Here is a 20,578-nt window from a genome sequence, read left to right as displayed (position 1 = left end):
CTTTGATTGTGGTAGGAAAGCTGGGTTTCTTTACAGGCACTTTGACAAAGGTGATAGAGTAACATGAGGGTTGGAGGTTTTGGGGGACTTGGGAGAAATTTGGGGTGGGGGTGGGGGGTTTTTCCCCAATTCTGGTTGGAAATTAGAGATGGAATTCGGGATCTTGAACATATTTAACACTAGGACAAGCCACCACATAGCATTAACCATTGTTTTTACATTTGAATAGTGACCTTGGGATGAAAGGCTTCATATTTAATGGCTAATTTTGAGTTGCCACATAACTCCATTGTTACTTTGCTTATCTTTGATTCTCTGCCTTGTTGGACTTTCTTTTGGAAACTAAGTACAAGGTTAATTCTTCTTTGCTGAAGCTAAATGCATTTAAATAAATAATTTCTTTTGTTACTGGTCATCTACTTTTTTTATTTAGTAGTACGGTGTATCACAAATTCTTGAGAAACAGATTTCTAAGCTCTCATGCCATAATTGTGTATAGTTTACCAAAAAAAAATCCCTCTGCAGGAATCATTTACTACCTTTATAAAATGAAGCATTTTTTAGGATTTAAAAAAAAAACCCAACAATTTCACTGTAATTAAATTAAACAGGTTGGTGGCTTGTAACAAAGTTGTCATGCTTATTTCAAAAGTTGGAAGCTGTAAAACTAGAAATATTTCAAAAGCAAATTCTTTCATGACCTGTCTGTTAAGCTAGAAGTTGAAGTTTTTTCTTCTGAAACTGATAATATAAGCTGAGTTATTTCAGATGTCTCCAAAAAGCTGTCTAGTGTATTAATCTTGCAACTTGATATGTTGAAGACTGAAGTTTTTCATTAAATTTTTAACAGCCTAGAAATCTTTCTAAATGACAGTTTTTGGAAATGCTCATGAATTTTTCCAATGTGTTCTTGTTCTTAAATAGCTTATTCAACCTATCATCAGAAATCTTTTTGAAGGTGTGTTGTAACATAATACCAAGAGATTCAAGTCATCTGAGGATGACTATTAGACGCGATTGCATTGTACTTGACTGTCAAATGTGTATTTATCTATTTAGGTTCAGACAAAGAAGGAAGAAACTTTGCCACCATCACTTAGTCAAAACATTCCGACTTTCTATTTTCCTCGAGGATGTCCTAAGGAAAAAGTGAATATAGATGCTGTGATTGCCAAAATTGAGAGGACTTTCTCTGAGTTTCCAAATGAGAGGGCAACGTTAGAAGACATGGGGAAGGTTGCAAAGGTGAGAACTTGCTGGCTCTCTGCTTTTAGTACTGTACACCTGTGGAAAGAAAACATAAGTTGTGTGCTTTGTTTTCTTGCATTATGTGTTTTCATCTCCTACAAGGTAGTACCAGTAAGACATCATATTCAACATTGTTGACAGCAGAGTTAGTTAATGCAAAGATTTCCACACCTATCTCTCAAATGGCCCTACATTTTGCTTACAAAAAAAACCAAACATTAAAACAAAACTTGAACTGTTTTTGTTTTTTAGTTGCATAAACAACCGAATACTGAAGGGCACATTGGACATTGTTCTGTATTCTGTATTGACCAACAGACTTAAGGCAAAAGCATTGTTAAATATGCATTTTGTTTTCAGGTGTCCATGCTGTTTTTTCTCATTCAGGATTGTCATGAACCTCCATTGTAAAGACCTTGAAAGACAGAATGGTTTGGTAACTTGAGATTATAGCCCTCTAGTTATTAATGAAGAGCTAATTTAGAGTTACAGTAGAGTGACAAAATACTAAGCTTAGAAAGCAGCAAATATTTTTAAACTTCTGTGGAACAGACAATAAGCTAATTAAATTTCCATTTTGTTATATTGAATCAATGCTTGAAATAATCACTGCAAGTCATGGTCTTGGTAATGAGTCTCAGGTTCTCATCCCTGTTCCTGTCACTTTGCACTTAAAGTCCATGGTCTAGAAAATAGAAACAACGACACTTCACAAGAGCAGGACTGGGGGTTCAGAAACTCCTTGTTTGCTTCACCACAAGTGTTTAACTGCTAAGCTAAACGGTAGGATTCCTGCCTCCCACACAGAAGTGGGGAGAGGTGGAAGAGTCCCTTCCCTCTCAGCAAGAAAGGTGGAAGGGTCCAGTCACCTACAATTCAGTGATGAAAGGCACCCTCCTGAAGCATAGGGAAAAGCCTTTCTGTCTGAGGACAGTATTTGTCAAACTCGCTTCTTATTTTTTTAAAGTACTGGTTAAACTATTGCATGAGAAATAACTGTCCTTTTGCTCCAGTGACCTTATACATCTTGCAGTATTCACAGTCTTATTTGAGAGCCGCATGAGATTCTCAGAGATGCCAGCATGACTGACTACTCCAAGTCATAGTCAGTTTTAGGCAAGACGTAGGTACTTGGCTGTTACGACTGAGGAAGCTTGGTTGGAGCAGGCACAGAAGGAGCACTGTGGGAGCATTGAAGTTGTGAAGGTGTAACTGTTGGGTATCCTGAAGCAAGATTCTGCTGCTCAGGGCAGGCTGGCCTACTACTTAAAATTGGATAAATTATATGCCGTGCATATGCAAGGATGCAAATGAGTTGAGCCATCCTCTGAGCCAGACAAATGTAAACTTGCTCTAGTTCAGAAGTTGTGTAACTGTTTGTGCTGTCTTGAGCTCAGCTCAAAGATATCTAGCCCTTTAGCAGAGCTTATTAGCATGGACTGCGTTCAGCTGCTTGGAGCATGGACAGAGCAGACATGTGACTGCATTCAGCTATTAGGAATGCTGCAAGTTGCCCTATGTTTTGCTTTCTACTTTTGGATTTCAGCCTAAAGCAGTTGCTCAAAATTAATTACTTTGGAAGGTGCAGTTGGTTTCAGAAACAGGTTTTAAAAAATCTGTGCCATAATGTTTTCTTCTTAACACTTGTAAAATTTAATTTTTGAAAGATTTATAAATAAGAGAGTAACCCTCAGATAAGCAATGAATAAACTGACTTGATGTATACTTTAATTCTAGGCTTGTGAATGCCCACTTTACTGGAAAGGTCCTTTGTTTTATTGTGCTGGAGGTGAACGAACAGGATATGTGTCAGTTCATAAATTTGTTGCAATGTGGCGGAAGTAAGTAGATTACTTTTTTTAGAAGTACTGCATTTTAATTGAAATGTGATATTTTAAGCTCTGAATGAGATCCAATCTGTAAAGGGGAATAAAACACTCTCCCATAATCAACCATTGACAGCAAACTTGTACCTGGTAGAATGTAACTAAATCATCGCTTTAGCATAAACAAACAAACAAATCCTTATTTACAGGGTTTATAGATATTAAAATGTTTAGTAAATGACTGGCTGTTTATGGGAAAAGTGAAAACCATGGCCCTAACTTGTAGATGCCAGTTCTGGACAAAATGCTTTTTATTCTTTCTAGTTCTCCTTCTAGTTCTAACTTAAAAATGTCCTTTCATGTAATCAATTACATGGTGTACCCACCTTCTATAATATAAATGTATGAGACCAGTACTGCTTTGATAAGTGTACTTGTAGTGTACTTTGACGTTTGTAATTAGCTTTTGAATTAAATGTTGTGGTTAGTTTCATAGGCCTTGCTTTAGGATACCTGTATGAGGTAGCATGAGCAATTTTCTGTGTAGAGTATTAAATGGAAATATTTACATTTCAGAATACTTCAGACCTGCTATGATGATGCTGCAAAGTTTGTTCATCTTCTAATGAACCCTGGATGCAACTACTTGGTGCAAGAAGACTTCATTCCTTTTTTACAAGTAAATTGCTACTGAAACTAGTTCTGGAAACACAACAAAATGATGAGCTGGCAAAGCCCTGAATTGTTTGAGCTAAACATACTTTTTCATGGTCTTAATTAAAATTCATTGATAATATTCAGTGTAACTCACTTTGTATGGTCCACTGAGGTGCTAGTGAGGGACTTCTTTTACAGTTAATCATTTTGTATAAGGCGAGGTCTTTTGTAAGAGCTACAGTAAGATGCATGGATTTAAAATTGCATGCAGGAATAGCACATGTATCGGAGAATCCTTACAGTTTAGAAAGGCAGTTGAACTTAAGTCAAGGAGGGCCTTTGGAGGGTAAAGGCAAAATGGCATATGAATTCAAGATTTAATACAGCTTTTCTCAAAGAGCAGCAAACAACACCTTTACTAATGAATGAATAAAACCTAAATTGGCTTTTACTGAATCATAGCCACAGAATTACAAGCTACAACGGTCAGCAGTGTTCAAAATCTTGGGCCCATCTAAAACATAGGAAAGCTTTTGTTTATCTGGCTTCTTTAAAAGATAATCTTATTTTTTAAAAGTCAGCAGTGTTATTTACACAAAGTGTGTTGTAAATGAAGTTACTAATGATTGTGGTAGTTAATTTGAACTGGTTTGGTTAAGGAAGCAGATGTGCTATTCTATGCTAATTATTTTATATAGTCACTAATGATTACTGTTTGGGATGTTGTTATTCCTGTTTTTTTGTAGGATGTGGTGAATAGTCATCCTGGCCTATCATTTTTAAAAGAAGCATCTGAATTTCATTCTCGGTACATTACCACAGTAAGTGATTTGTATTTGGAAAAGCTATTTTTTAACTAGGAAGTTAAGTAGGAAAATCAAAATTATTAAGATTAGTCAATCTGCATAAGCACCTTTGTCCCTTGAGAAAAGTTGAGTATGCTGTCAGTCTTCATTTCTACATAACTAGAAATCTCATTAAGAAAGACTCAATTTCTTAAGCATCATAGTTTTTCTTAACATTTATAAGAAATTGCTGAACTTAATACTAGTAAGAGAAACACTGAATTGTAATAGTGTAGGATAAGTTAATGACCTTTAAATGAACAGCAGACTTATCTTAAACACTCCATTGTGGCTATAGACTGTACTCATTAGAATCCTGACCTTACTCTGGGATTAATTAAATGGAATTCTGAATGAAAGGTCTATATTAACATGATTATGTTCAGTATTAAGTAAAATAATGATAATATTGAAGCTGCTTGCTACTTTCCTCTCTGGGGATTTTTCTTTCTAAGCAGGTTTTATACATGAAAAGTTCCATTTCTGTCTTCCTAGGGTTATGTGACTGAAGTATTCTTTCTGTACCCAAGGGAAAAATCAGTGACATTAAATTTTCTCAACTGTAGACTAGGCAGCCGATTCCACTGAAGTCTCAAAAGATTAAAACTCTTCAAAATGACATTCAGTTCACTTTCTTTGTGCATGTGAAAAATAGCTTAATGAATATTCTCCAACAAAAAACATGCAGAGTTGATCATCTTTTATCCAGCTTATCGTTTGACCCAGACCACAACTATGGAAGCTTTTTTGAAAGTGTTTAGTTTTGGTTCCTCGTATCCTTCTTATAGAGACTTGCCAGCCTATCAAGTATGTCCTGCTGCATTAGGTTTTGCTTCTTGTTATATTACATGAGCTCCCAGAACTTTCTTGTCAGATGTGACTGAAGAAAATGTTCTGCCTCTGAGTAGTTTTCTTTTAATGGATTCTGGGTTGTATCAAAGCCTGCTCTGCTTAAAATTGTGAAAGCTTGCTGCCTGTCCTGAAGGACCATAGGAGGGAAAAGGTTCTGCCGTTTCCAGTTACTTTTCTTTGGAGGAACAGCTTATTTGAGTAGGCCTGAGTCTAGCAATATTGAATAAATTAGTGCTGGCAGTACTTTACTAACAAAAAGTCATGATTTAACCCTCAGCCCCACGCAGCTGCTCGCTCATTCCCCCCAGCTGGGATGGGGGAGAGAATCCGAAGGGTAAAAGTGAGAAAATTCGTGGATTAAGATAAAGACAGTTTAACAGGGAAAGTAAAAGCTGCGCACACAAGCAAAGTAAAACAAGGAATTCATTCCCACTTCCCATGGGCAGGCAGGTGTTCAGCCATCTCCAGGACAGCAGGGCTCCAGCACATGTAACGCTTACTTGGGAAGACAAACGCCATCACTCTGAATGTCCCACCCCTCCTTCTTCCCCCAGCTTTATATGCTGATGGTCTGGGATCTCCCTTTGGCCAGTTGGGGTCAGCTGTCCCGGCTGTGTCCCCTCCCAACTCCTTGTGCCCCTCCAGCCTTCTTCATGGCTGGGCATGAGAAGCTGAAAAATCCTTGACTTAGACTAAACACTTGGCAACAACTGAAAACATCAGTGTGTAATCAACATTATTCTCATACTAAATCCAAAACACAACACTATACCAGCTACTAAGAAGAAAATTAACTCTATCCCAGCTGAAATCAGGACACAAAATTTAGTGTAGTCTTCAACAGACATCATTGTTCAATCAAAAATCCCCAAAATAAATAAACTAGTATTGCTGTGAATATAGCAACAATATTTGGAATACTATTCTGCAGATCAAGAAGTGGCAGGAGGACACTCTGCCCTTTCTTGTTGTATTTTAGGATGGAGTAACTGTTGCCCAATGCAGTCTTCTAAAATTCTGTCCTGCAAGTTATTACTGATAATTGTAGATGATTTTCTCCAAGATGAAATAAGGCATTTTGTACCTGTATTCAGTTAGCTTTACCTTGCTACATGAAGCTTTAACTAAAGGATTTTGTAAGCACTGCAGTTAAGATTTAACATCTGATCATGCTATTAAATTAAATGATCCATTCTTCTCCTGTCTTTGTATATACATATGTATGTAATGTATGTATGCATATACATATATACATCTCTTTAGTGAAGCAAGTGTCTTGTGAGTGGTGTTCAACCATGGAAGCAATCAGTTCTGTCTGCTGGGCTGTAGTATAGATAGGTTGGTTGGTTGGTCAGACTAATGGTAAGGTTCAGTACATATTTCCAAGATAAAGCTGAAATATATTAAACTTTTGCCCTGACAAATGAGGTACTACATTTCATCTGCAAGTATGTCATATATATATAATCTGAACTGTGAATTCTTGAAATTGTAGTCTTTGTATTGCCCCATTTCCTCTCCCTTCTGACAAAACACTGTGCAGCATAGTAAAGAAGGCAAGTCTCTGACAATTGGCTTATACTCTGCTTCAGTTCACTTTAGAAAACCATTTTTAAGTCTGTTCCCAGTTGTCTTTAGCAAACATTCAATTTTGTTTTTATTTTTAGACCAGTTAAATGTATAACAGATGAGATAATGACATGCAGATGGATTAAGTTGCAAAGCTAAGGCAAAACCTTTTTAGAAAAAATTGCTTTGTAGTATAAGCCAAAAATAGGCCTTTCCTAAACTCACAATTAGAATTAAGCTAATTAAGTTTCAGAAGTAGGCTAGTCTATTCTCCTTTCTGGATTTATTGAACCAGCTGTTCTTATTCAAAGTAAGAGCTGTAGAGCTTGCTGCATGCTACAGTTTAAGCTTTATTTTAAAACTTCATGAATAAATTACTCTTCTGTTTGTAATTTAGAAATGATTGGTTTATTTTGTTTAAACTATTGATTTACTAGAATTAGTGTGAAGTGATAAAAATGTAAACAATGAAGTCTTTAGTTGGGAAGAGGTTTTGTTTGGGGGAAAAGGGTTCCTAAAGAGATGGGGATTTTTAGCTAGTAACTACTGTGTTGCAGATGAAATGCTACACTTGCCATATTTAGCCTTGCTATTTAGCAGGTATAATCAATCTCCAGTTGAGCAGTTATAGTTCATAATATGTTTAGATTTTTTTGTCTGCTTTTGTTAGTGGTAAATGACTTGACTTGAAATGTATATCTGGTTGATTTAAGTCAAACTAATTCAGGTGAATACTGAATTCAGTTAAGAAACAGAAAAAGCATACTTTAAAGTTCTATGTTTTTAACTAAAACTAAGCAAATTATGCTGAATGCATGAGTTTACCAAAATAATGTACACGTACAACTGATTTAAACAAAAGTGTTGAATACTCAACTTTGTTTCTGGTTCCAATAGCAGTCATGGCACAAGAGCTATTCATCTTTCTTGCATAGATTGTTTTGTTCTTCAGTGAGAAAACATTTATGTAATTTTTTTAATACTATTAACAGGGGTTTTTTTTCCAAGTAACTTTAAACAGAATAAAATTAAATGGGGGAAAAATGTATTCTCTCTGCACCTGCAGGAAGTATTTCTGTCGAATGTTGATTTGTTGTATTTGCAGACTTCAGAAGTAGCGACATCCCCCTGTACTCTGATCCTTAAACAGTCCCAATTCTATTTTTGTAACTTCATTTATGAAGTAAAATATTCTTATAGTAAATATAGATCTTTAAATCTGAAGTAATAAGATATATTAATAGGTTTATTAGGTGATATCCTGTAGATCTGGAAGACTGGGAGGTAGTGAAATTGCCAATAGACATATTCTGGATAGCATACAAGTATTCTGCAACTTTACTGTGTGAGATAGAGGTACTGCAGCACTGAAATAAGACTTATCAAGATGAGTTTAGATATAGATTTAGAATTGGTTTGGTAGTATGACATTTAAGAGAAGCATCAACCTGCTAAGTAAGGAGAATAGAAATAGGGGAAAGACGGAGTTCTGTAATGCATCTGAGCTAAGACTTATCTTTGCCAAATGTTTGGGAGGGTATTTAGTTAGCATGCCTAAGATCACCTTTCCATTTTCTGTTTCTTGCAGGTTATACAGAGAATATTTTATACAGTAAATAGGTCCTGGTCTGGGAAAATAACTTGTAACGAGCTCAGGAAAAGCAACTTTTTGCAGGTACATAATATCTGAAATTTTTCAAGGCAGATGTTTCTGCAAGTTTAAAAACTGCATTAACTAAAGGCTTAAGGGAGTAACATAAGTAGCATTTCTTCCCTTTCCAAAAACTAGTGAAGGCTCAGTTGCATTAATTCTCATATGCTAGAATATGTTTAAATATCATCCTTTGTCTAGAGCTGTATATATGCATATGTGTTTTACAGAAGTCTAGCTGATCTCATTCTTCTGTGGACACACTAGTTTTCTACCTTGTGTGTTCAGTCTTTGCTGTCAGGCAGCATGGTGTGCACTGTCTCTGAAGATAAAAATTGTTCCACTGAAATAGCATTAGATGTTAACTTGGTTATGAGAATTCAGATAATTCAAAAAATGTCTTACAAATTCTTTAATGTGTTCTATTTATCCTTCTGATAATAGAATGTGGCATTATTGGAAGAGGAAGCTGATATTAACCAGCTGACAGAGTACTTCTCATATGAACATTTTTATGTTATCTATTGCAAATTTTGGGAGCTGGATACAGACCATGACCTCTATATTGATCGGAAGGATTTAGCTCGACATAATGATCATGGTATGACAAACAAAGCACCTTTGCTTACATGTATTAAATGACCTGTAAACTTTCAACTGAGGAAGTGGTTAACTGCCAAGACCAGTGTTCATGAGTCTGTTAGTATAGCTGATCCTATGGACTCAGTGAAATAAAGCAGGATGAGTCATCTCTGATGCTGGTTTGTTTCTAGCAATACCAAATTTGAGGAAAATTCTGAATTTGAATTCTGATCTTGGCAAAGAAGTAGAGGAAAAAATCATTTAAGTCTTGGTATATTAGAAATGGCTGCATTTGGCAGGTTTGGTTATTATCTTGGAAACAATCTATTTTACTGATATTATTCGGGTAGCATGGCTCTTCTGGCAAAGTATGGAAAGAGTAGAACAAGGCAAACATACGTTCAGGTACTTCGCTTATTTTAAAGTTTTGCTAACTCAGCTGCAGTATATTTTGTTTTAATACTACTTAGCAACCTTACATTTTCTGCATTCACAATATACAATGACTGTGATTCTGTAGTCTTGCACACTTGTACCTATTTTAAATATTCTTGTAGCTTGTATGGAACTGTTGGGGTTTTCTGGATGCTTTGTGTCCATTGTCATCTTAAAAGTATTCACTTCAGGACTGGAAAGCTTACGTAAGCACAAAGAGATTATGGAATATTATCCCACATTAAAAAGAATAAACACAATTCCGATTGCTTCTGAAAACTTGGCTCTGAAGTCTCACTACAGGTTAGGACACTGTGGAAGGAAAGCTTTCATTTGAGTTGTTGCTCTACTGAGTTAGTACACTATAGAAAGGAAGTAGAACTGATATGATGCCACTTGCAATTTAGTTTTGCATCCTTTAAACAATGGAATATTGGTTAAAGCTTAACGGCTGCTGCTTAGTGAGAATTAGACTAAATAAGAGCATAAAACGGATATGATAACCCACCTTTAGTCTTAAATGTCTATTTTTTGCATGACAGAGTTAGATAATCTGGTTTCATCAAACCCTTCCTTTCATACTGTCACTGGTCTAAAATTAGGCTAGATCAAACACTTATATGTAGTAAGAAAATATTAAACTATGTAGCTGTTGTTGAGAAGGTTGAACAACTTCAGTGTTTCAAAAGTAGATAAAAAGCAGCAGCAGCACGTATGTCTGAAACAAATTGGCTGTGCTACAATTCTGGGGACAAATATTAAGTAGGGACTAGTGTCCTTACTAGAATAATACAGTGATAGCATCACCATAAGTACATAAAACAGATGAACTATTTGAATGGTTAACCGCCTGCTTTAATTATCAGTATTTCTACAATGCTGAAAAAATATTTCAGAGCTAGAATAATGAGAAGCAGTTCTCCTTCTGTGAGAATAGTATCAAGTGCTACTTTGAGTACCATCCACAATTCTTCAGGATAAATTGAATATCCTTTACGGAGGCAGTGCTGCATTAAGACATGTCTCTAAAATCCCTGAAATGGTTTCAAAATAGAAGCATGGATCAGAACCATGTCAAAAATAGACCCATGTCAGAATCAGTTAGGTATGCTCATTATGTATGAATGTGCCAATTCTATTTTGGCTCTTTGCCAAGGTCATATAAAATGTAATGGCACTTGAAAACATGATTTATTTGTTAAAGAACTGGTAAATGCTGTCTTATTAATCAGCCAATTTTTTTACTTTTATTACACTACTATTCCTGTATTAAGTCCGAATTCAAAGCTGGTTGGTTCTAGCTTTGCTTTGGAGACTTTGTGTTAAGTGATCTTCTCCAAGAGGACTCAAAGGGATTAATGAGCACTACACTTGATCTTTCTCACAGATGTGTATATATGAGGGTTCCAGTAAACTCTTCAACTAGACAATACAAAGCAAAAATAACTTGTATCTAATTGACAGTATTTTAAACCTTTTTTCACAGCAATTTCAAATAGGATGATAGAACGGATCTTCTCAGGAGCAGTAACAAGGTACTTATTTTGTATGCTGATCTAAATCCAATTTAATATTTGCTTGTTAAATTGTGTGACACTCCTAGAAAAAATGCCTTCCTTTTGAAATGGAGCAGCAAATTTCAAGTTTTAGTATTGTAGTTTAAACTCTAGTAGAACTAGAGTGCTCTTGGAACCTTTGGCTCAGTCCCAAGTTCTTTGCTCTCCTTTCTTTACCCATATGAACACTTGCTATTGGATATTGTATGGTTTAGCAGGGATGGGAAAGAGGAAGGGAAGAAATGTTTGTTGTTTTTCCATCCCTAAACCTGTAAAATTTCAAAGGGAATTGGGCTTTTCAACTACTTGCAAAATCAATGTTTATTATATCAACAAATTTACAAAAATGCCTCCAGTTGAGTTAATTCATATTTTTGACAGTCATTCTTCATTTTTCCCACCAGGATTGACTTCCTCTTGTGTATTTATGGCATTTTACTCATTTTTGAAACATTTTGCTAGCACTATATCTGAAGCTAGAAAGTGACTCATAAACAGAAATAACAAAAGCTGAAATGAGTGAAATGACACTTGGCAGGCATATGTCTAGACCGTACTCCTTTATGTGAGGTTTTTTGGGCAAGACAAAACATATGCTGTATTTTTCTAGACAAATTGAGGAAAAAACAGCAAAAAAATGGATTTTAGGAATGAAATGTAATATGTCTAGGAACTGCCTACCTGACTTCTTGCTAGACAGGTTGACCATCTGTCTTCAGAATGTATTTGCATGCTATATTCCATGGTATGAGAGTAGAAACAGGCAATTACATTCTTGCCATGAACACTTATTTCCTGAATGTTTTTCGTTCCTTTTTATCTTCGTATTTCCATTCCAATGCTTTGAGCTAGTGAAGTTCTGTACAGCTTTAAGTTCTTATCACTTCTACCTGAATAGAAATTCTAAAAAGCATGTGTATGTGTATATAATAGATTTTTTAAAATTGAGATAACTCTTCTCTTAAAAATTAAGCAGTGGTATTGCTGCCCAGGAAGGAAAGCTGTAGGTCCTTCTGGACAGAGTGCTACCTTCCTCTTCCAGCTGCTCCCTTCCTCTTTACCCACTGCAGTAGAAACAACAGAGCACACAGGCTCCTTATCCTGAATGATCAAAGTAGTCTGTGACAAGTCACCTTATGAACACTGCATCATTTAGAAGTAAATAAACAGTTAATAGCACCAAGGGAAATAATCCTTAATTTTGGTTAGTAAAAACTAGGTGTTTTAAAATATATTTTTTATCTTTTTCCTCATTGGCCTTCAAGAGGTAGAAAAGCACAAAAAGATGGGAAAATTAGCTACGCTGATTTTGTCTGGTTTTTGATATCTGAAGAGGACAAGAAGACACCAACTAGGTAAGAATGAATTCATGTTTTAACAGAAATAAAGACTGACTTTATTGGTTTTTCTGGTCCATAAATTAGGGAACACTGATGCTCAGCTAGAACTCTGATGGAAAAAGCTAAACTATAAAAACATGAGTGGAAAACTTGGCCCCATTCGTTGCATCATTCTTATTTATCAGTGTCTCCTGTTGTTGCTGCTGTACAGGTCTATTCTAATGACTTTTAAGAGGATAATTAAATGCTATTGTTCTGTATGCTCTGTGTGGCCTACTTACAGACAAGGTCATATATAAAGGAAACTGCAGTTGTTTCATGATGCTAGTGACTTTGGGAAACTATACAGCTAGCATTAGCTGTAGGATATTGATAAGAAATCTGTTGTGTGACATGTCACTGGCTTGTTCAATATGAAAAAAAGAACTTGGGTTTTGATGCACAGTTCAATTTTTCATTGGCTCCCTTGAGTTTTTATGTAAAACCACATGTTTTAGTCCTCTCCTCCTTCACCCACTCAATTAACAAGTGTGTTTTCAAATGCAATAATGGATGGCTTGGCAAATACCAGAAACTCTTATCACAATAGGTGGTGTTTAATGACTTTCTATGGTATTATGGAATGTAGTCTTTTAAGTCTAGTTTTGCATCTGTAAGTAGTGTAGCCTTTAAAACAGGCAACATAAATTCCTGAAATTCTGTAATAAGTTTGTGTAAACAGTTCTTTGCTATTAATTATTGAATTTCAGCATTGAATATTGGTTTCGCTGTATGGATCTTGATGGGGATGGTGCTTTGTCTATGTATGAATTGGAGTATTTTTATGAAGAACAGTGCCAAAAATTAGACAACATGGCCATAGAACCTTTGCCATTTGAAGACTGTTTGTGCCAGATGCTGGATCTTGTGAAGCCACAATATGAAGGTAATAAAATCTTTTTCCATCTGTAACTTATGTTTCTCTTGATTAGGAGTTAGTGTACCCTTAAGAGCACTCAGTTTGTCATACAAAGAATATGCCTTTAGGTTGTTTTTTCTCTAAAGTCTGTTAGAACTTAATAATCGAATGGTCTGCCAACTGCAGGCAGGCATTCATTTTCATACTAAAATTTAATATGGTGCTTTAAAATTCCTTGGAGGCTTTTATTTTGGGCTTGTAGCCATGTTTAGTCTTAAATGAAATCTTGTCACTATCTGGCTGAGGTGATGCTCTCAAAAAAAGCTCTTGACTGTGCTGTTCACTTCCCTCTTACCTGTTCCAGTACTCATTTAATTGAGTATTTCAGAGGAAACAGTTTCTAAACAGTGTTTGTCTCTGTAGCTCAGTAGTGACTTATTTTAGGTTAGAAGCCTAAGCTGCCCTTAAGAAATTCATGTCAAGGGACTTAAAAATAACAGAATACTAACCTGTTCTTAGTTTTTGGCTATTTTCTACATTCATTTGAAGCTTCACAGACCTGCATTCTACTCTCCTGCATTTGACGTGTATGTTCTTTAGCTGATGAAACTTCAGTTTATATTTTACACCTGGAAAAAAATTATGAAGTCAGCATGATGCTCACTTCATATTTGCCCTTCTGTGCTGCTCAAAACTAAAAAAAATTTTGCATGCCTTGGTAAACATATTACTGTGATGTTCAAGAGTGATATCTTGCATGTTCATGGCCTCTTACCTCTGTGCTGTTTCTGATATTTGTCTCATAAGTTGATAAAACTGTTGTAGCCGTGATGGATTAGTCTTCAGGGATTTGTTGACCTCAACACAAGTGAGGTCAACCTGTATCTAAACTTAATGTCTCAACACCTGACCACAGTTAGCACTAATAACCCTTATTATGGCTATACTTTTTAATGTGAATTTCAGTGTGTAAAAGGATTTGGAATACAGTCTGGTTGCTATTATTGTACAGACTCTGCATTGCAATAAATTTAGAACTTGCCTATTTGCTCTTGAAGTGTTTGATAGGAGTAGCAACCTGTATCGCATATACTAATGTTTGCTATTTTTTATGGTAAAAGAAAATTGTTGGCCATCTTATTTAATGCTTTTGTTTAGAAAATGTAATATTGTGCTAGTGTTTCACATTTAGACGTTTCTAGATGAAGCACTGAGTTTTTCCTACTTGAATGTGAAGTGTCACTTTAGTTGAGTGTGTAAGAGGGTGGTTCTGTTTACTGTATATACAGTTATGGTTAGATAACTAATAATAGTCTTGCTTATTGCCCACCTTCTTTCTAGTATTAAGAATACTTAAATTACAAGAAACTTAATTTTCTTTTAAAAAGGCGGTTGTCTTTTATTGAGACATGATTTTTTTTTGCATGCTAAGGGAATTGAAATAACTCAAAACTAGAACTTAAAGCCTCATATTCTTATTTAAACCAAGTTAAAATGGATTTGCTAGGTGAAAACACATTTCTAAAGGCAGAAAAAAAAATGTAAATGAAAAAGGAGTATTTAGTTTGTTTTGGCTGGAAGCTCAATACTAGATATCAGTGGAATGAAATCTTAGACCAACACTGTATAATGCATGGGGCGGTGGGAAGCATTTAAGATGAAGTGAAGCAAGCTCTGAGGAACACATTTCTGTTATATGGTTTCCTACAATAGCCTCCTGAACTTAGGGGCTCCCTTCCAGTCTTGTCTGCTTTTCAGAAGCGTAACGTATGTTTTCAGCAATGTTTCTGTTCTGCATTTCAAATGAAACAAGATTGATATAACTGTTCTGTATCATGAAGATGATAAAAGGAGGCTGTAAAATACAACCAAGATGAGATTTATTTAGGGCAACAAAAATGAAAGGCAATTGTGAAGGGTTGATGTTTTTTATAAAAGCTGAGTGATGTTTAAAAGGTGGATTAAGAAAAAAATTTTCTGTTGTTTTCCCAATACAAAAACTAACAGCATAAAATGGCATTTCACTTGGTAGGTTTGAAGCAAAAGAAGGTACTTTCATACAGTTATGGCTAAACTGTGATACAGTTTGCTACAGGATGTTCTGTGTACTGAAAAGCAAATTCTTTAGTTTGTGGAAGCCTGAATTATCTCATTCTTTTTTTTGTTGGTCTTGTAGATGCCTACCATTGCCTCTCGTTGAGTGTTAGGCATCTAAGCTCCCATTGCAATAAATGGAAACTGGAGAGCAAATCAACGAACCAAATATAGGTGTCTAACTTAAATTGGGAGCTTATATAACTGGGACTCAAATTATTTGCTTGGTTGTGGAGAGTTGCTGCCACTTGAGATGGCTCAATACATCAGACATCTGTGTGGGTCTGACAGATATGACACAGGTGCCATGAGGGATTTGTGTCATTCTGGAGCATCAGCTATAAGCCAGGCAGAATACAACTAAGGCACTTCAGATGGCAACAGACACAAGTGTGGCAACCATTTCCAAATGGGATTCAGATTTTGCTTTCCTCTGATGTCCTTGAGTTATACTTTGTTAGAGGCTGGGACAGTATGCTGAGGAAATGTTGTTCTAAATCTGGCTTTGATTGAACTCTTCCATAACATCTGCAGTTAGCCCCTCTTCGATTGACAACAGAAGATTGGCCATATTTCAGGTGAATCAGTGACAGGGAGTTTTAAGGATAGCCATCTGTCTTTCCATGTATATCTGGTATTTTTCAGTCTTTCTGCAGAAGCTCAATATTCAGCTTTGAAATAAGGTAACATTTCTGAGCAACCTTACAAATACCTCTAACACTTAATGGATCCATTTATTTGAGTCTTTAAAGTATCACTTTATAAAGAACCAACCAAACAAAACACCTCTGAGCATTTAGCTTTCCTCTCAAGCAGTAAATATTGATCAGGCTGGACAAGTGTAGCAAACTAGTCTCTATGAAAAATTCATCTGTAGGAAGCATAGTCACATACAGTCATCTCTGTCATACGTTTTTTCTTTTCAAGTCAGGGAAGAGAAATGGCCACTGCCAGAGGATATTCCTACCTGCTACTTAAGCACTTCTTGGGAAGGAATGGCTAGCTCACTGGAGACTTCTGTCTCTTGAGGAAGCCTGGACAATTATCTTAAATAGTTTTTAATAGCTAAGTGACAGACTGCATCTGACTCCAACGCATTGAAGGATGGTAGGATGACAGTTAAAGCAAGTAACAAATCTGAAACATTTAAAAGTTTTGTCCACTTTGAAGGACACATTTCTAGGTATTTAATCTATGTGCTTTCTCCCGTGGTGTTGAGCATGAGTGACAAACGTTCTTGAGCATAATGTTGACTTAACTTTTGTATAACATTCCTCCTCTTTGGAGAAAGGATAACTTCAGCTTTCTTGTAATCTTCTTTACAGGAAAAATTACTCTGCATGATTTAAAGCGATGTAAGTTGACAAATGTGTTTTTTGATACTTTTTTCAACATTGAAAAATACCTTGACCATGAACAGAAGGATCAGTTTTCTATGTTGCGGGTGAGTATGAAGCGTTCAAAGTCTTTTTAGCTATGGGCTTAATTAATATGTTTTTGTATAACTTGTAATGTGATTGTTTAGGATGGTGAAGGTGAAAGCCAAGAGGTCTCTGACTGGGAGAAGTATGCTGCTGAAGAGTATGATATCTTGGTAGCAGAAGAGGCAGCAAGTGACCAGTGGAATGACGGGTAAGAATGTAGCAGGAGGGTTGGTACGAATCCTCTCTGCTAATGTAGACCCTCACCATTGCTATCATCCTTGATGTGATTTTTGTAGAATGTTGCTGTTTGTCATGTTTAGCCATGTGCTCAGTGAGGGAGGAAGAACCTTTCTTGTATCTGAAATTAAACCTTCCTTGACAGTTTGTGATTACATTCATTTCATCAAAGAAAAGCTCCCACTTCAAATTTGGGGAGGGAATAAGATTTGAAAAAGCTTCAGCTCTAAACAAAATACAACATTAATTTTTGCAGCTTGTTGTTAAATGAATGAAGAGCTTTGCGGGGGGGGGGAATGACACAAAATCTCACTTCTGAACTCAATTATATCAGCTCAGATGTATTTTTTCCACAGTCCTCTAAGAGTACATAAGATAATAAATGTTGCTGTTTCAAAATCACTCCTTTACTTTTGCTGTATAGCTTCCAGAACCTTTTGGAATCCAAACTCCTGAATTTGCCATTCATTGTTTTCGTTACTTAAAAAGATAAGGAAAACAAGTATAAATTTAACTTGGTTTAGGCCTTCAGTTGATTGACCCATCTAGAGAAAACACATTTTCCTGCATCAATATTCCATTTTAAAATATTTGATTCTTGCCAAGTGTTTAGAGAATGACTAGTTTGATATTTAAGAGAGTGCTTTAAATCCTGAGAAAGTAAAATCCTCTTAACACATTGATTTCAAGAAACTTCATTAAAGAAAGCATATGAAGGATGAGAGAGGGGAGGGAGAGAATTGTTATCACTACCCAGCCTCTTCAGCATTAAAGGGGGATCATACTCTTAACCCTTCATGGAATCCTCTGCTAGAATTTATAAATATTACAGAATTAACAAGCCAAAAAATAACTGAAGCTTTGTTGTGCTGTGAGTTAGGCAATACTAAACCTTCAATGTTTTTTTATCTCCTTTAATCTCTTAATGTCATGGGCTAAGTTTGAGGAAGGTACAGAATAGGTATGTACATTTTTGACAGTTGTTTGAGGCACTGTAAGGCTGAGTATAATAGCTTAAATTTGATGGATCAGAGGACAGAACAGTTTCTACAGCTACTGGCTGACAGATGTTACTTATTTGTAACTCAGCTGACAAAACTAGTGGGATTCTTATAAACCAGTGAAGGATTCAGATTTTTTGCCCTCTGTTTTAGAATACCCTTATAAAATTAACATGTTTAAACCATCAGGAGTCAAAATTTTAAAAAGTTACTGGTGGACTTAGACTGCTCCTGAGAGGATCAGACTGGCCCCTGCAGTGTCTGCCATCATCTCACTGTCTCTGAGGGGCCCCTTTAATATAACACAGTAAATCAGTGCATCAGCAGGTCAGCCTGAGAGCCCAGGCTTGACAGGAATGAATGGCGTTTAGGAGACAAGGTACTGTTGAATATGAACATCTTAAATCTTAACTAGAACCACTTCCTCAAATGTCTTACACCTTTGTTGTTTTAGCCTTATTTTCTCTTTCTTCTGCTGGTCTGTTTGTTTACTTCTACCATAGTAGTTGTGTGTCTCCACCTTCTTGTTTTAAGATTCTGCTGCTGTTGTGACTTTCTAGAATCTGAGTGGTAAGCCCATTTTGCTCATTTTCAGATACAAAGTTACAAAATTCAGATGGTTTTTGACTAAATTTGTCTCAAGCTCACCTGAGAGTTGATGGTTAAATGCAGATTTCCTGGATTCTATTAGGATCTTATTTATTCTGTCTTACAGCTCTTAAAGCCTCTTACAGCTTTGCTGTGGAATACCCTGAGAAACCAGTTCTGTCAGTTGAGATACACTGAGGGTTCAGAAGTATACCATGTGGTCTGTAAAAGCTAATCCTTTAGCTAGATTGTCAAGGAAGGCTTTCAACTGGTCCTCTAGCATTCTGTCCTGAGGCTACATGCAGTATCATTGGCAACTGAAACTCATTGGAGGCAAAATATCCTTTTGACAGTAGTAGTAAGGGACCTGCATGTCAGAAAGTCAGGTTACTCTGCACCTCTGATTACGGGCTTGAAATTGCCAGGCTGTTTTAGACAAGTATAATTTTGTAAAGTTCTAAGATAATGTTTAGGCACAATTTCACTCACGAGTGCAAACAGGATATAGAGTAAGAGCCTCAAGCTTGTTGACTGCAGCTGTTTCTCTGAGCTAGGAGCATCTCTGCTCCTAGGTTATTTATAACCTATACACTAGGTTATTTTATTTTTATGTATTTCCCACTCCCACCCACCCCACCCCCAGCCCCTGGATGTCTGCTCTTGGAGAAGATAAAAGCTGCAAAATTTACAGCCAGTATTCTTGGGGTCAGATCACTTCTGTTCTTTTCCACAAAAAAATGTATTCAAGGTTTACCTGAAACCGTAGTTCCATGGCTTTACACAGAAAGTGGACAAAATAGAAACTAAAATACAAAATGTTTCTCAAGTTAAACTTTGGTATTATATTTTAAAATTTACCTTAAATTTTCAATTTTCAATAAACTGCTAATAGGTCTTGAACAGTTAGTTTTTCAGGTACTTCCATGAAGTTTCTTTCTGTGCTATAGGCATAGTCTTCTTTGTATGTCCATGCAATTACAGCTTAAGTAATACAGAGAATATTGTAGAACTTATGGTATGTAAAGCAGAGTCCTAATAACACTAAAACTTGAAAAAATGCACCTTCACTGTGTAAATACATTCCTTAAGGAAAACCAGTGTGTTACTGTAAGAATAATGGAGTGGAGTACACTGGGATATGGAGATGTACGATGCTAAAACATCCAGTTTCTCATTTCTTTTGAACCTGGTGTTAGTAAACTCAAGTGACTCTTTGGTTGTAGGTTGCCTCTGCTTCTGGCATTAGCAGATTAGTCACAGATCCTGTAGGAAAAAAACCTGACAATTAAAGAAAAATACTGCACCCTATGGAAGCAGAGCCGAAAAAATCATGCATTTTGTTTAAGTACTTTCTGTGACCCTAGTTGGGTTTGATGCATAAGCCATAGCTTAACTGTTGGCCCTCCACACAGCTTTTATTCAAGTGTTCCTGAAGTTTGCTGCTTTGTTTCCTTGGAGTACAGATTGTAATGCTCATTGCCTCCATTAACTACCACTTTGACAAATTACAAAGTGTTTCAAGTATCATATATACAGTGTTTCTAAATTTCCTTAAATATCTTGGAAAGGAATAAAAGTGATATTCCATGAGGCCACCAAAGCATTGGAAGAGAGTGGGGTTTTAATTTGGCCCAATAATGTTTGAATAACAATCTTCTGAGTATAGGATGGATGGAACCTACAAATAGTATCTGAGATATTCTCATGCTGCCATCTTTACTGACTGGAAAAGCTGCTCTGTATCGCTATGCAATAAACAAATCCAAAAGGTGCCA

General features: G+C 36.1%; 1 protein-coding gene across 2 annotated transcripts in view; it reads left to right on the top strand.

Moving 5' to 3' along the window:
* PPP2R3B (protein phosphatase 2 regulatory subunit B''beta) overlaps nt 1-20,578 on the top strand; it is a 54,825-nt gene that overhangs the window by 32,444 nt on the left and 1,803 nt on the right. For both annotated transcript variants that reach the window (XM_075057479.1, XM_075057480.1), the window contains 11 exons: nt 1,060-1,245; nt 2,986-3,089; nt 3,651-3,753; nt 4,478-4,552; nt 8,586-8,672; nt 9,093-9,249; nt 11,152-11,200; nt 12,487-12,576; nt 13,311-13,486; nt 16,879-16,997; nt 17,079-17,185. In XM_075057479.1, coding sequence (XP_074913580.1) covers nt 1,060-1,245; nt 2,986-3,089; nt 3,651-3,753; nt 4,478-4,552; nt 8,586-8,672; nt 9,093-9,249; nt 11,152-11,200; nt 12,487-12,576; nt 13,311-13,486; nt 16,879-16,997; nt 17,079-17,185 — 1,253 coding nt within the window. The remainder of the gene's footprint in view (nt 1-1,059; nt 1,246-2,985; nt 3,090-3,650; nt 3,754-4,477; nt 4,553-8,585; nt 8,673-9,092; nt 9,250-11,151; nt 11,201-12,486; nt 12,577-13,310; nt 13,487-16,878; nt 16,998-17,078; nt 17,186-20,578) is intronic.

Source organism: Buteo buteo, chromosome 25 (assembly GCF_964188355.1).
Source record: "Buteo buteo chromosome 25, bButBut1.hap1.1, whole genome shotgun sequence".
Lineage (NCBI taxonomy): Eukaryota > Metazoa > Chordata > Aves > Accipitriformes > Accipitridae > Buteo > Buteo buteo.
The sequence above is the reverse complement of the archived record's forward strand: the minus strand, read 5'-3'. Positions and strand labels throughout refer to the sequence as shown.